We start from the raw sequence: 15949 nt of genomic DNA on the forward strand, positions 1-15949 counted from the left end.
ATTCGTATGCTAGATAACCAATCAAACCAACGTATAGCAATTTATTTTGATCGAATGGTCAAATTTTTATATATCGATAGATCTAATATTAACAACGGTCAATACTTGCGATCAGCAATGCATTCTTCCGAAATGCATTCATTGTTCTTCCGTTTCTTCGGTAGATGTCAGGAGTAGCTAGAAGAAAGCATGTCAGCGGTCAGTAAGCGTAAGAATGCGCAAATACAGGTTTCGTTACGGAAGATGTGAAGAGGAAGATCATTTTGCCACAACCGTACTAAATTAATAACATGCGAGAATTAGACAGAACGTTTAGTCGGTATACGTAATATGTAGTCGAAGAAATTAGCTTGAACATTAGACAGTTACCGCTAATTAGTTCCTTTAATGATCCAAGAGTCAAACAGTAAGGTTATGTTATTAAATCGGTCGTGGACACGATTTATCGTCAGTCTATTAACTTCGTGACCCGTACTATGAGCTTCGAACGAAAATGAACAATTCGAATAACAAAGAAACTATAAATCTCCTCGATTTGCTGTCGGACAGCGATACTGACGTGTCAGACTTAGTGCCTACACCCAAGAAGAAAAAAGTTAAACGGTAAGACGAATTATATTATTCGCCGTTCGCGTAACAGAGTCGTTAGTATCCACGTTGCTCAAGAGATTTCTTTAACGTTGCAGGAAACACAGAAGAGGCAATGCAGTCAAAATGAAGCAGACCTACTCTTGCGGATGCTGCAAGTCAGATATGAGAATTATATCTCTGTGGTTGACTGCAATCTTAATCGTGTTCTGGTTAATTGCTTTGTCTTGGCTGGCCGTAATTCTATATGGGGAAATTAAAAAAATGGATATTTCCATAAAATCAGGTAAATAGATTGTTAGTCTACGTATAATATTAAGATAAATTGTTATTTTTCCTTGGCTTCTGGCAATGAATATTAACACATTGTACACCATCCCCTTAATATTGTGTATTTTAAACGTTAACAAGCACTTATTAAACCTTTGCATTTTTTTTTTTAAATATGTACTATTTTACGAAAATGTAAAAGAACTATAATCCATTATTTTTGGAAAGTTCATTCCCTGTAGATAGTGTAACCACCGGAATTTAGACGATCAATGGCCGCCATTGGGCAAGAGTACAATGTGTTAAAAATTCTAATAATATTTATTATCGATTCGCGAGAAAGAAATACATCGTAAATGTATCTCGAAAGTTGCTTAAAAGTTGTTTTACGCCGCTTTTATTCTGGAACTAATAACGAAACATGTTTAAATGGTAAAGAATATTCGTTTCATCCATTGTTAAATAATCTTACGAACAGTTCTTTACTCTATACACTTATTTTTCTTACTTTTACTTTACACGCTTTATGCTTTTTCAAAGTATCAATAGTTATTTGTTATTGTTGTCGATAACACGATTGATCGAGTACAATAGAAATTTGTGAGCTATGTTGTGTATTTTGTTCTTTTATAGTATTTTTCTTAGAAATATTTAGAATTTTCGTCGTATTTAATTCTGATTCGTGATACTAGGTCGTGCAGTCGTGCGAATATTAGGTATACGTATAGTTGAATATTCTACGCCCTACTGTAATACATTATTATATAAAATAAGGGACAAGTACATCGCTAAAAAGAACTCGACGCGTTTACGTTTATACATAGCACGATTAAATCAAAATAGTCGTTATATCCTTGAATCTTCGATATGCAAATATCTATTTTCGTTCTTTCCGACAGCGTTATAAATTTAGATCGTATTCCGTTACAAAACAATTCGAATCCTTCGAAGTGTAAATACGGAAATGCAGTTGGAATAATTCGATACGCAAATCCTCGTAAACACGACCTCTTTAAATTTGGTGAAACGTACAACAGAAGTGCTGCTAACGTTCATCGATTGGAAGTCGCCAACGTATCGATAATTGCAGTTATACGTCGAGGTTATAATTAGGGATCATATTACTTCGTTTCCTCGTAATTAGTTCGCGAATCGAAATCGATGCCGTTGCAGTTCACAATCTGTGCCTCGTTTCAATTTGTCGTGGCGTATCGATTCGAAATTCCCTATGCACGGTGAATTGTTATCGTTAAGAGCCCCTAGCAAGTCAGGCTCGAGAGTTGCAGTCGCGTACCAACCCTCGTTCAGTCGATATCTGGCGCGCGTCGCGTGTGTCACGCAGTTACAGCGGAGGCGGTGTCTGCGCCGTTCGTCGTTCGTTTTTCTCGCTGATAATTCGAACGGACAAACGTGTCACACCGATCGAAAACGCCTCGCGAGTGGGATTCTGCCCGGTTGTGCCGCCGTTAACGAATCCAAAACGTCGAGCATACGTCGTTCGCGTCGTCCTCGAAAGGAACCCATCGATCGCAATCGCTTCATAATTTATCCGCCGCGTAGGTCAAGTTCCGCGTGCACGAAGACCGTCGTCGGCGGTGAAACCGTTCGACGACCGACAGGTGTGCACGACTTTTATTCGAACCGTCCCCATCGATTCCCAATTGCCCGTGTCTCGCGACGGAGCACATAAAAGTGTCCCTAATGCAGTGACGTACGAAAACTCCGACACGACCGGCGCGAAAAGGGTGGAGGTACGAAAGGGGTTGCTGTCGTGCAACTTCGTTCTTCATTCTTTTCTCCGCGGAATCTTCCTCGACGTTGCATAGTGATCTGGAAAGCGGTATTTTTTAATCAAAATTTCAAATTCGTTTATATCGATCACATGTTTCCTGCAATATAACATGGTTATTTACAATAACTTTTTTCTCCAAAAGAACCTTACATAATGAAAACAAAAGTTTCCCAAATATTACACATCCAACGTGTTTCGAGTATGAAACACAGTTTGTATCGATCACATGTTTCCTGCAATATAACGTGATTATTTACAGTAATTTCTTTTTTCGAAAAGAACCTTACATAATGAAAACAAAAGTTCCCCAAGTATTACACATCCAACGTGTTTCGAGTATGAAATACAGTTTATATCGATCACATGTTTCCTGTAATATAACATGGTTATTTACAGTAATTTTCTTTTTTCGAAAAGGACCTCACACAGTGAAAACAAAAGTTTCACAAGTATTACACATGGTCTCTAACCTTGATACTTGTGTCGTATAGTAGTTGTATTAATTTTAGAACTTAAGTTTAGCACCCATATTTTTATCGTTTAAAATTTTCGTAGCGTTCGAACACTTTTATGGGTCACTGTTCGCGTGTGTGTTTCTTTTGTTTAAATTCGAGGACAATGCATACACGTACGTATACGAAAGCATCGATCATCTACGGAGTGAGTCCTTCGTGCGATTTGTAACAGAATCAATGTATCGATATCCAGTTCGTAAGAATTGATTGATTTCTATTGTTTCAGTTTAGAAATAAATGCTGTGTCCTTCGTTGAATTCGGATAGCAAGCGATGCCATTCTTCTTTAGGTTCATTTCTAATTAAAATATATCGACGGTCGCTTGGTCAAAGTTGCTTCGAATGATGGAAGGCTGAATGTAAAAAATTCATGGTTTACTTACAGTTTGAACGGTTAAGGTTATGTTTATATACAGAAAGATCACTTATGAAACGACTTTGGTGTATTCTTAGACTTTCTGTATAGCTATAGGATTAATTCTTATAATTTCATTCCTTCTGGTTGTCGAGTCTCTTTCACTGAATTTTCATTAAGGGGTAAGACCACTGTAAAAACCTGAAATAAAGCGTTCTTTCTGTGATTTTTTTTTTTTTTTTTTTGATGGATGGAAAAGTAAGGAGGATAATAATATTCAAGAATGTTATTAACCATGTCGTTAAGTGTTAAAAAAAATATATTTATTCAAAAATAGTGCAAAATGACGTCATTTTGTATTATTTTTGAATAAATATTTTTTTTTTAACACTTAACGACATGGTTAATAACATTCTTCACACATAGTATGAATACGCGCGAAAAAAATATTTTCCTTGAATATTATTATGTAAGAAATCTACGAATTTGAAAACACTTTGCATACAGTGTAATTACCAGCCAAAGTTTCGAGGCCATTTTGAGGCCAGACATAGATAATAGTCATTTAACCGTATTTACCGTTAAGTAAATTGCCTGCATAATCTGTCTACACAGTACTCTAATATTCGTTTCGCGGTATAATGTATTTCTCCGCTTGTATGCTTATGCAAGTCAGACTTTAAACCGAAGGAAGCGCAAATAAGAACCGTGAATCGGAGATTTTAAAACCGAGGTGATCGCGTCAGAATTTTAAAATATAAATTACGGCGACAAACAATTTATCAGAAGGTATTAAGCGATTACCAAGTTAACAGAACATATTCCTGAAGTAGGCGTGGACTCGTAAGAAAACTTGAACCGATTATTCAAGAATTACTAACGTGTCTCGATTACGCAAATAAGATACAGTAAAAAGTGGGCAAAAAATATTTTACACGAAGACCTCTGAAAGAAGAGTAACTTAAAATAGAATCCACGAATGCAGAGAACAATCGTGGAAGTCTTTTTTTTTAATGAAAAATAGTAGCTTCGACGATAGATCCTCTTTCAACAAAGCGAATATTGTCTCCGGGAATAGAAGTGTCTTTGTTAAAAAAAAATTAAAATTAAAATAGCTTTGTCTTGAATTTATGGTTTACAGCGTGGCGCGAGTTTTCTTATGGTTTGTGGCTTGTAATTTTCTGGAGGTCGAGCGCGCATGAACTCGCGTCGCGACAGGCAACTTGGTCATTTTGAAAGTTGCAATTAATGGCGATCAACGTGGTAATTCTGCTATCGTTTCCGTCACGAATCACGTTACGATTACGAAAACATCGTTCGTGCTCGCCGCGAGTACAATGGAAAAAAGCCACATCGTTGTTGCTTTTTCTTTGCGACACCTTTGCATGTTTATTCCGCGAGTTTGCGTCGAAAAGGTTAACACGCTGACTGTTTTACATGTTAGGAATGTCCTCGATGTTTCTTTGAATTTTAGTACGAAAAGCATTCTTATAATTTCTTACAATATTTCTGACCATCGCATTTTCTTCGTTCAACCTTTTATCAGGCTTGCTCGACGATATGCGACGTTCCAACGGATTTCGCATTGTTTTCAGAGGCGATACGTTATCAGCCCTTAGTCCGCCATATTGGTCCCAACGCAAGAAATTTATTTTCTCAGTTCAGTTGTCCTTACTTCGTTCGACAAGTGTCGCAGCTCAAGGAATCATTTATCTTATCTTCTTCAATGGTATTTTGTAAATATTGGGTTCTGTTCTAGGTCAAATTACATATTTTTTAATAAAAATAATAACGCACATACGATAAAATAATCAACTAACGCATACTTTGCGATTTCGTTTGCTTTCTTTGTCTTCAAACGCACCGTGTGAATCGTGCAAACAGCTTGAATTAATATAATTCTTTATTGTCATCGCATTCTGCATTTTCTATGCATTTTTTTTTATGCGTGGTATTTGTATATACTATTTATGTGTTGTCTGTACAGAGTGTTCGGCCACACCTGAGAAAGCTTTTAATGGGAGATTCTAGAGGCCAAAATAAGACGAAAATGAAGGATACTAATTTGTTGATTGAGGCTTTCTATGTACGTGTATGATGTCTATGTAATATTTGTGTTAAATTTGCTCCTTGTTATTATAAATTTAAATCGTTTAAAGCATCGTCGTATGTAAGTGTCCATCCTAATGTCATAATCCCAAGTACTATTTATGTTTTGAAAGTTGTTGGGCCGATTATAAATAGAGCATACGCGTACGTGTGATTGTAAGACCAACCACAAATTGTTCGCTATGTAGCATCTGTAATATTGCGCGATTATCTATCAAAAGGATTGACGTGTTAAACTTTTGTCCGTCACGAATCGAGTCTTCTCCAGCGAGCGATCTTCCAACCGCTACGTGTAATCCGCTGCCAAATGGCGTCCCAGACGAAAATGACGAAATCAAACATTTGTATTGGAGGGATTTCCGTCTCGTTTAATCTTCGAATAAAGGTTATCCATGGTCGTTCCGGCTCTCTGTATTCTTGCGTTGTAATATTGTTTACCGTGAGTACACCCGTTGGGCTCGGCCAACCATACAGTCACGCGTGTTCAATTTATATCTTTGAATCGCGGGCGTAGGTGGTCACAAAAGCGCCATTCACGCGGGGAGGCGCTCACGCGTTGTCAGGTATTCCAGCAGACGATGATAAGGGGCCTCCAGTGTGTAGCGTTTCGTGGCGATATTAGGTTCGCGACGACGTGACTTGCGTCGACGTGTGACCTTTGACTCTTGATCGTGAACAGTGATCCACCTAGTGATACCGATCGTCGCTGAAAGGTTCATACGCATGGCGATACGGTCGCTCGAATCTGGGTCCACCGAAAGTTTCGAAACATTTTAACACTTTAATGGCCGCGCATATCACGCGAAGACCGTTGTCCGTCACCACTGATGTTGTAGACCAAAGTGAGATATACGAAGATGCTAGGAACATTATTATAAGGAATTATAAATGTAACCTCGACAAACGTGATAAGTTGATTGTATGATGAAATGGTGACTGATATAGTAGATCACGCACACGTGACAGTGGCCAACGTCTGCTAGCTCGCAGAGTCACGTATACGTAACAGCGGCCGACAAAGTGTCGAGGGGGTACTATGGTCTAGAAGACCAATTTTTAATCCTTCGAGAATTCTCTGTAACAAAACCGTGAGACTTAGTCACATGATTTTATTTGTTATCATATTACGCATATACATATATTGTTTATTTCAACTAAAAATGATGATTACGTACGCCACGTGTGATTGAATGTAGATGTATAAAAAAAAGTGGTCTGACGGTGTTCAAGATTCCAGCCGTTCTGTTAACGAGCAAGCAAATTAGCATCTTGGTTAGCGTGAATACATGTCGTGTGAACCGCGATAAACAAATAATCTGAATAGTTAAGAAAATGTTGGCGCATTGAAGTTGGTGCATCGATTTTGTTCAAACTTCTAGACCAAAATACCTCACTGGGACCCTTATTTCAAGTCCAGACGATGTGGGAAGTCTTGATCGCTTTTGATATTCGCGGTTTTCTGAAATTTTTAATGTTTTCAATATTCTGCGATAATGAATATATAGATTTATAGATTCGTAAAGCTGTACAAATAATTACGGATTAATTAGGGACACAAAAACAATGAGAAAAGGTTCTGCAAACACCGTGTCCTATTTTATCTTCTTCCTATTTGACTTGGAAGTGATTAAAATGGCCACCGTTCGGGCCAAATAAAAGCCTACAGGTGTCGTGTCACAATCTTCCAAATATGCCAGTGATTATGTAGGATTCATCAGCAGCTTTCTCGCCATGTATACGTTACCAAAGTATTTCAACATTGGCTATGAGTAAACAAATGGTCTTGAGTGACTCTAAAAATAAAAATTCAACGAATGTAAATACTAAGAAACATTGAGGACATTTTTAACATCGGAAATTGGTGTTACTACTATTGCAGTCTACCTGTCAATTACTTCTTTAGATAAATGCATATTCAAATTGTCTTCGTACAGTTTACTCTAAAATGAATAATGTATTTTTTAAAGATAACTTGTGGGGGGGGTGGTCACCGCCACTGTCCCTCTCCTGGATCCGCCCACTGCTTAATCGACCGCTTATGTAGGTCCCACGTGTTCGAATAGACCTCCCTTATCTTCGCTCAGCCTTGAACGGCTCGAATTGAGATACACTTAAATTGTTACAATTGTACTGGCCCCGTTATCTATCCGTCTTGCTGTGTTGTGTCGGGCCAGGATGATTGCAGTTGTCACCGCTTATCTACCCCTTTGTTTTCTAGAGCCTCTTTTTCGCGACATCGGCAGACACGTTTCGAACGAACGCGAACAAATTCTACGTAAAACGAAAACCGGAAACACGATTTCAATGCGATTCCTCTTGCCTGAGAATCGTGGACCGACGCTGTTCTGCTGTTCTGGCCAGCCCACGAAATCTTGAAGCGTCGAATATCGTTTTCAGAAGCAACGTGTTCGCGCGAAACGACGCCATCGAGTGGTCGCGATAGGTGTCCGGGCCGATAGGGACGGAAACATGTGAAGGAAAGGAAACGATGAAGTGTGGTCGGGGTAATCGTTGACGGGCGCCGGAGTCCACGACGACGTCGCGTCGCGATACTGTACGAGTGTCTACGGTGACGCGGATGAACGAGAAGCGGTCGTTTCTCGACCGCGGAAATGAACGGTAGGCGACACAGTGTATCGCGCTGGGGGGGTTGAAGACCACGTGACCGTAAAAAGGTTTCGGGCGTAAGCAAGAAGCGGCACCGTTCGCGAAAATAGGCGGCTCGGTGTTGCTTGAGATGGACTCTGTGGCGGTGACGGTGCCGCTTCGTCAGCCGACGAAGAAAATGAAGAAACGGAAGGAACTCGATGCCCTAGCGCCCCCGCACATTGTCTCCAGACGGAGTTCCGGGAAACGTAGCTCCCAAGTACGTATCCGTATCAGGGATGTCTCGATTCACGTGGAAAATTTCCAGAGACGAATACGGTGGACGAAATACCTATAAAAACAATAACATTTTCAATTGAAATGACAAGAATTTCGATAATAATATTTTTTGAATGCTAAGAAATGGGAACGATAGAAATAACTAATACAAAAATTTTAATAGGGGATTCTAGAGGGCAAAATAAGACGAAAATCAAGAATGCCAATTTGTTGATGGAGGCTTCGTTAAAAAGTTATTAACGTTTAAAGTTCCGCCCCTACTGAATTTTTTTCTCGAAAGTGGATAGGATTTCGGGGTTATGTCTATTGACCAAAAATGATTGTAATTGACCCCCGCAGCCGAAAATAATTTTTTTAGAACGATTTGAAATTTTTGAATTTAATTGTTAATAACTTTTTAACGAAGCTTCCCTCAAGAAATTGGTATTCTTGATTTTCGTCTTATTTTGGCCTCTAGAATCCCCCATTAAAATTTTTCTCAGGGGTGGCCGAACACCCTATATAAAATCTAAGGAATTTAAAGGAAGACTATATTTGTATAAGAACTTTTAAATTTGTTTCGGAAAGCCTTGTCAATGGATTGGTGAGGTTTTCCCGATGAAAACGAGTCCAAACACGACTATATTCGGACTACATTTAATTAAACATTATTTGAATAATTTATAATTGAAAATGTTCCGAACGTGGTCGTGTTTATACTCATTTTAAACGGCAGAATCTCGCCAATCCATCGACGATACTCGAGATATGATAAATATAAGAAATACTATTTTTCAAAAATTCGAGCCCAGAGATATCGGCTGCGTATCTTATCGCTCTCTTATCGAGTCATAGACAGTAGGGACGGATGATTCCATTACTTGAATATAGTATAAAAATGTTATCAGTTGAATGCGGAAATTGCAGCACTGTGTACATTAAAGTGGTGTATTAAAAATAAAATAATACTCTACTAGGAATACAAGGAATATTAATCACCAAGCATCGTGATACTCTGTTGGACAAAAATTTTTCTTGTATTTCTTAAATGAATTTCAATTAGTTCGAGAAAAAACAATTAATATTAATGCTCCATTTACGAGATTAAATGTCAACTGCTAGGTTATATACACGAGCGTGAAGTTAAACACCATCTATTGATAAGAACGTGCACGATCCAATAATTTTTCAAGTCGCCTTTTTTAATCTTTTTATCATAAAATTTTTCCACGCTACCAGTTCTTTCTTAGATTCTATTCGTGCAATTAAACGAATAAAGATACATTCGAACGATACACGACTCTCGTAGAGTTAGTTTCTTAAGTAAAGGTGTTTTAATTTCGACTCGAAGGACCGTTCGATACGCAACGATCGAAATAAAATTTCCTAAATCGGTGGAATGCACAGGGAGAAATTGGTAAATCGACGGAACGATCGAGACGCGTCTTTTTAAATTAAAACTAACCGACGTAATGATATTTACATAAGAGCCCGGTATTTATTTTACCTACATTTCTAGGAATTACTAACCGATAGCAGCGACGAACGATCGGAATACTGGAATATATCGACTAGAAATGGCCGCAAATGCAGAGGCAGACGAAGTCGAGCTTGTCCCGGATTTTTTAAAGCTTGTAGTGCCTTTCTGGCTTGTGCCTCTGTATTAGCAACTGCTAGTTTAATTTGGCTGTTCATCGACGTTCGTCAGCAACTCACTGCTCTCCGGACCGAGCTGGACCAAGGTATTGACATCGTGAAACGTATTCCTGGCACGATCTGAAAAAAAAAACAAAAATCAGACACAATTTAATTAGGTTCCAAAAAAAAAGATAAGAATAAAAATAATCGAATCGTTCGTTATGAGTTCCAGAATAGAAACGTCGCGCGTAAAACGAGCTTTGTCTCTTCAGCCGGTTATGCTACTTTATGGCTCATAAATATGTACTAAGATCGCTATGATAGCACGATGCTAAGTAATCTGCTTACGATGCAACGATTACCGCGTTGTAATACGCTTATTCACTAAGATCGTGAGCCAGACCCGTTAACAAATATTAGATTATGTATGTTCTTTGCTGGTTGAGTAGATCGACATCTTAAGTCACTCAATTACTATTAACTGAACCACTGATAACGGTAATGGTAAAAGTGAAATTTACAACGACGGTCAATTACTTAAGAACATTCTTAAGAAAGTTACAACGAGTGTTAATTAGTATTACTTGCGCATTCCTCTGCCGAAGTCCTACAAAATACGATTATATTGTATATGTATATTAGTTTTGATAAGATATCGAACCTTATTAACAGTTAAACGTGATATTATAATAGTATAATAGTGTTTATAAAAAAATTTTAATGGGAGATTCTAGGGACCAAAATAAGACGAAAATCAAGAATACCAATTTGTTGATCGAGGCTCTGTTAAAAAGTTATTAACGTTTAAAGTTCCGCCTGTAGAACGGCAATCTGCGAACAGCTGAACTTTATCGACAGTAGAACTTTAAACGTTAATAATTTTTTAACGAAGCCTCGATCGACAAATTGGTATTCTTGATTTCCGTCTTATTTTGGTCCCTAGAATCTCCTATTAAAATTTTTCCCAGGGGTGACTGAACACCCTCTATAGTTTCACAGTTGTAGTATAGTAACATGTAACAAAATTGTATATGATTATTCAATTGTGGTATTGTAGTATAACATGTTGCACAACTGTAACATAAAGATACGATAAAAACATTACTACACTGACATTATATAGTTTTGCTACTCTATTATACTAATCACAGTATTGCTGTGTAGGTGTGGTATAGTCACGTCGGTCATTGTAATATAAAAGCATGATAGTCGTGCAGCGATAGCACAGCAACACACTAACAAAATTTAGACAGTGCACAGTAGTGTAGTATAATAGCACAACCTCGAATCGTCATAGTGTGTCTATTTTTAATTACATCAAAGCAAGGATAAAGTCTTGTGTCGTAAACGAAATTCTTTTTCACGTTGCAGCGATCGCCGGTAACGAAGGTGTTTCAGATTCCCTGCAAAAATGCTACTCTGTGTCAAGAGATCTAAAGAACAACCAAACAATTATTTTCTCCCGTTTGTCAGATTTCAAGCTTCAGATCAGTAATTTCACGACACAGGTAAAATTCTATAGATAATCTGGCTTTTACGATGAGGCTTCTGATTTTAACAATTATCGAGGCTATATAGAGGCATGAATATTAACTTACAGTTCGGTTTCCTAGGTGCATTGATGTCCAATTAACTGCCACTGTTGTATATCGGTATCAACGTCAGAACAAGCAGTGGTTTTATCAGCATTTTTAGCTGCATCCCACTTCAATGTTTTCTATCACCTTTGCATACAGGATGCCCGGCCAACCGTGGGAAAAATTTTAATGGGAAATTCTGGAGATCAAAATAAGACGAAAATGAAGAATACCAATTTGTTGATTGAGGCTTTGTTAAAAAGTTATTAACAGTTGCGCCTGTAGATAGGCAACCTGCGAACAGCTACGTGCGCGTGATAGTGGTTCTCACTCAGCATGAGTGACTGTACTGACGCATCGACAACCTTACAGTTTTCTGAGTGAGTCGTCTTGTTTTTGCCTCTAGAATCTCCCATTAAAATTTTACCCAGGGGTGGTCGAACACCCTGTATATGCTCTGTATATGGTCTCGTAGATTGGCTAGAAAAGCAGGAAGCAACTTGTAAAATAATTCCAAAAATATATGATCGATTCTTTAGAACGTAAATTCAATTTCCAGTTAGCCGTTATCCAACGTGATCTCCATAGAGTCGAGGAGTGGTTTAAAGCTGACCCAGAATTGGCCAACGTACCGACGAACATGTTGAAAGCACTCTCGAGTAGCGTGGTATCGTTTGGCAGCCAAATACAAGACTTGAGTGCCACGGTGAAGGCTCTGAAGGAGTCGAACGCGAGGGTCCAAGATGCCCAGACCACTATGCAGCAGAATATCAGCAGTATCAAGGTCGATGAACGAAACGGTTACCTAATATCGCTTCCACGACGAACGTGAATTTCGGGATAATAATTTCTATCTTGCTGGGTTGCAGAATACCGTATCAGAGTTGTCTGACGTCTCGCAGAAGCCTCAAACGGTGGCCACCAACGAGACGAAAATAAAGACTGATGAGTTGGACGCAGCGATATTACGTTTAACGAATAATCTGACGCGCATCAATGAGACGCTCTCGAGAGCGGTGCAATGGGTCGCTGAGGATCAGAAGAAAGACCATGTAAATGTCGTACACTATAATTTTGTTTGCCAATTATAAGATACATTTGACGCTTTGCTTGACCAATAAAACACGAGACTAACGTCGTAACGAGTGTAACGTTCAAGTTAAAAGTGAATGACGGCTAACTGTATTATATTAATTTGCAGGAAACGTTGGTGCTGCTTCAAGAGTCGTCGCAAAACGTTAGTATGAAAGTGATATCTTTGCAAAGGGAGTGCGTGAAGACTACTGTGTTAACGTCTGTTAAAAAGTTGAACGACCAAGTACGTGTACACGCTACGTGGCGCATGAAATTTTTATGCGATTTAGCATGGCATCCGCTGACTCTAAATGTTCCAGGTGAGCGAGATTCACGCGGCGAACGCGGAGCTGAACGATAGGATGAAGCAGCTGGAAAAGTCGTATGGCAATTTAAAAAATTCCACGAGCGTAATGCTGGCCGCGATACCAGAGATTCAGGGTCAGAAGTTGAACAAAGCGAAGGGTTTGGAAGAATCGATCGACGGAGACGCGACTACCGAACAGGATCGCAGTGGAGTAGGTGAGTCGATACCTTTGAACTTTCAGTTGGTTTTAAAGGGGAACATTCGTTTGGAAAGACTATCCAGGGTGTTCGACCACCCTGGGAAAAATTTTAATGGGAGATTCTAGAGGCCAAAATAAGACGAAAATCAAGAATACTAATTTGTTGATGGAGGCTTTGTTAAAAAGTTACTAACGTTTAAAGTTCCGCCAATACTGAATTTTTTTCTAGAAAGTGGGTAGGATTTTGGGGGTAGGTCTATTCACCAAAAATTATTGTAATTGACCCCCGCACCCGAAAATAATTATTCCAAAACGATTTGAAATTTTTTAATTTTGTCGAAAAATTTCACAGCTTCTCGAATTTTTTTTTTTGAAAGTGGGTAGGATTTCGTGGGTATGTCTAATGACCAAAAATGATTGCAATTGATACCCGCAACTGAAAATAATTTTTCCAGAACGATTTGAAATTTTTTAATAATTTTTTAATGAAGTCTCTGTCAAGAAATTGATATTCTTCATTTTCGTCTTATTTGGGCCTCTAGAATCTCCCATTAAAATTTTTCCCAGGTATAGCCGAACACCCTGTATAGCTGACACAATTCCAATCATTCAGTTAACGTTGAAAGAAAAGGGGGAAAAAGAATATCTTCGTTAGAAAGTGTGTAGTTACGGAACAGGGGAAAACGTGTGTTTTCTTATTTTACAGTCCCGGACGACGAGGTTTCTATAAAAAACTCTTCGACGGATAAACCGAAACGAACGAGGACAACCCCGTAATATATTTTAGGCGATGTATTACAGAAATACTCGGGTGAAGAACTCGCTTTATTCTGAAAAGCTAGTCTGTCCCCGAATACGAACACGTGTGTATTTGTAAATACTATTGAATTAAGTGTGTTGAAATTCCATGTATATAGAAAGGTTAAATATTGATACCATGAATAGTGTCATTCCGATGCATAGAGTAATCAGCAAAACTTTATTGCTCGATTATTTATGCTGAAACGTGTGTTCCGCGTGGCCAAACATGACCAAGCTATTTATAACGAGCAATAACGTGTACGTTTAATCTAGTATCGTCGAAATCGAATACCGTGTATTATGAATCGTATTTCGAATATCACGGAATGCCAATCTTTAGAGGATGCTGTGTGTAATTACTTGAGTATTTGAGATATACCATCGAAAAGTACAAAGAGCGTTTACACTTGTTCTTGCGTTAAAGAAAGAAGACAAAAAAAAAATTTAGAAACGTTTAAACCCTTGAATATCCATGTATAATTGCAATAAATTTTTCTACTCTTCTACCGTTTGTAGCGCAGTATTAGTCCACGAATTTGCCAAACGTTTGCTAACGCTAGAGGGTACACCCAGATTTCAGCAGAATGCAAAACTTTAGATCCTATTATTTCCTCCTTAGTTTGTAAAAAACCGATCGGTTTAGTACTCCATAGTGTACAGCGTATTATTAAATAAAAAATGAAGAAAAAACAAGGAAAGCTATTGCAAGTACGTCGTCCAAATCGCACCAAATGGATTATTTGAGGTTTAAATAACGAATAAGAGAAACAGGGAGCAAGAAATTTTGTGAATTCTTTTTGCCGAACTTAAATAAAATGTTAAAGAGAGTACTATGGTGTGTCTTGATCGATTCGATGTTATACTCTTGTTACTGGATACATAATATTTCAATCTTCGCAGAGAATCTGTTTATCTCTTATACAAGGGTGGCCCATTTTAATCTAAACTTGTTGCAGAAAGTGACTCGAACAAATGGCCGTGGAAAATCGATGAAACATATAACAAATACAAGAACAATAAATTTCAAACTCTGATAAAATACAATTAAGAACATTCCCTAAAGATAAACAAAATGTTAACGTCTCTTATCACTCATTATTTATTTAATAAACTCTCGATTTCTTCTAACGGTTGTATATTCAGTTTTTTTTTTAAATGAAATGTGTTTTTCTGTGGTACCTTGATTCATGGAATAAAATGGGGCATCCTGTGCGTAATTGAAGTTAACTATACTGTATTTCGTAAACGATCGATAATTAGCGTCATTATCTTTTAGATGCGCTTCAATATCAGTTGCATTATGTAAGAGAGAAATGCACGTTTGTTTGTCTGTCTTATACTTGAATATGTTATGCAACGTTTTTGCGTGTAGACGTCGAGTGGATTGTAGTAATTGCAAATATATCTAAACGACTGTACGTTCATTCTAGCGGGAAACGAGATTGTATTTACAGGAAAAAGAACAAGGAATTATACGCGAGGAATACATGAAAATTTATGAATTTATAAGGAAGAATACAAAGTGAAACAAACGAGACGATATCGTCGACGCGCAAATAAAGAATCGATTATTCAAATTTCACTGTTCGACTATTATTTTATTTCCTGTTGTTAATATTAATTTAAAAACAAGACAAAGCATCGTAGTTCTAGACACGACGCGTGCAAATTTGCGAGCTCGCATTATACGAAACGTACGTCCAGCTGTTATTTCGATTCTTCGAATATGCAGTTGCTCAACGTTACTATTTACGTTAAAATATTGTGGAACACTTGATAGGGGCCATTTTGTAAGAAGGCAAGAACGTTGGAAAAGATTGTGATTTGCTAATAATGTAATTAAGAAATACTACGAATGTC

The 15949-nt window shown here is 38.0% G+C and overlaps 1 protein-coding gene and 1 long non-coding RNA gene across 8 annotated transcripts; one reads left to right on the top strand and one right to left on the bottom strand.

The window, feature by feature from the left end:
• The first annotated feature begins 213 nt into the window (after window positions 1-213).
• On the top strand, window positions 214-15671 carry LOC143344085 (uncharacterized). Of its 7 annotated transcripts, none has more exons than XM_076769726.1 (9): window positions 2077-2698; window positions 7847-8494; window positions 10013-10235; window positions 11503-11639; window positions 12268-12492; window positions 12578-12760; window positions 12910-13026; window positions 13103-13304; window positions 13995-15671. In XM_076769726.1, exons 2-9 carry the CDS (start codon window positions 8366-8368, stop codon window positions 14063-14065), a joined length of 1287 nt encoding a protein of 428 aa, XP_076625841.1. In that variant the 5' UTR covers window positions 2077-2698; window positions 7847-8365; the 3' UTR covers window positions 14066-15671. The 7 variants fall into 7 exon arrangements, with proteins under 7 accessions (XP_076625848.1, XP_076625841.1, XP_076625843.1 ...); XM_076769728.1 differs by having other exon boundaries at window positions 8026-8494; XM_076769727.1 differs by having other exon boundaries at window positions 2077-2609.
• Window positions 3324-5486, bottom strand: LOC143344087 (uncharacterized). The gene is made up of 3 exons (XR_013080058.1): window positions 5346-5486; window positions 5022-5269; window positions 3324-3720 (listed from the first exon to the last, which is right to left on the bottom strand). It is a non-coding gene; the product is annotated as an uncharacterized LOC143344087 (long non-coding RNA).
• Window positions 15672-15949: the final 278 nt, after the last annotated feature.

This window comes from Colletes latitarsis, chromosome 7, assembly GCF_051014445.1.
Source record: "Colletes latitarsis isolate SP2378_abdomen chromosome 7, iyColLati1, whole genome shotgun sequence".
In the NCBI taxonomy this organism is placed as follows: Eukaryota; Metazoa; Arthropoda; class Insecta; order Hymenoptera; family Colletidae; genus Colletes; species Colletes latitarsis.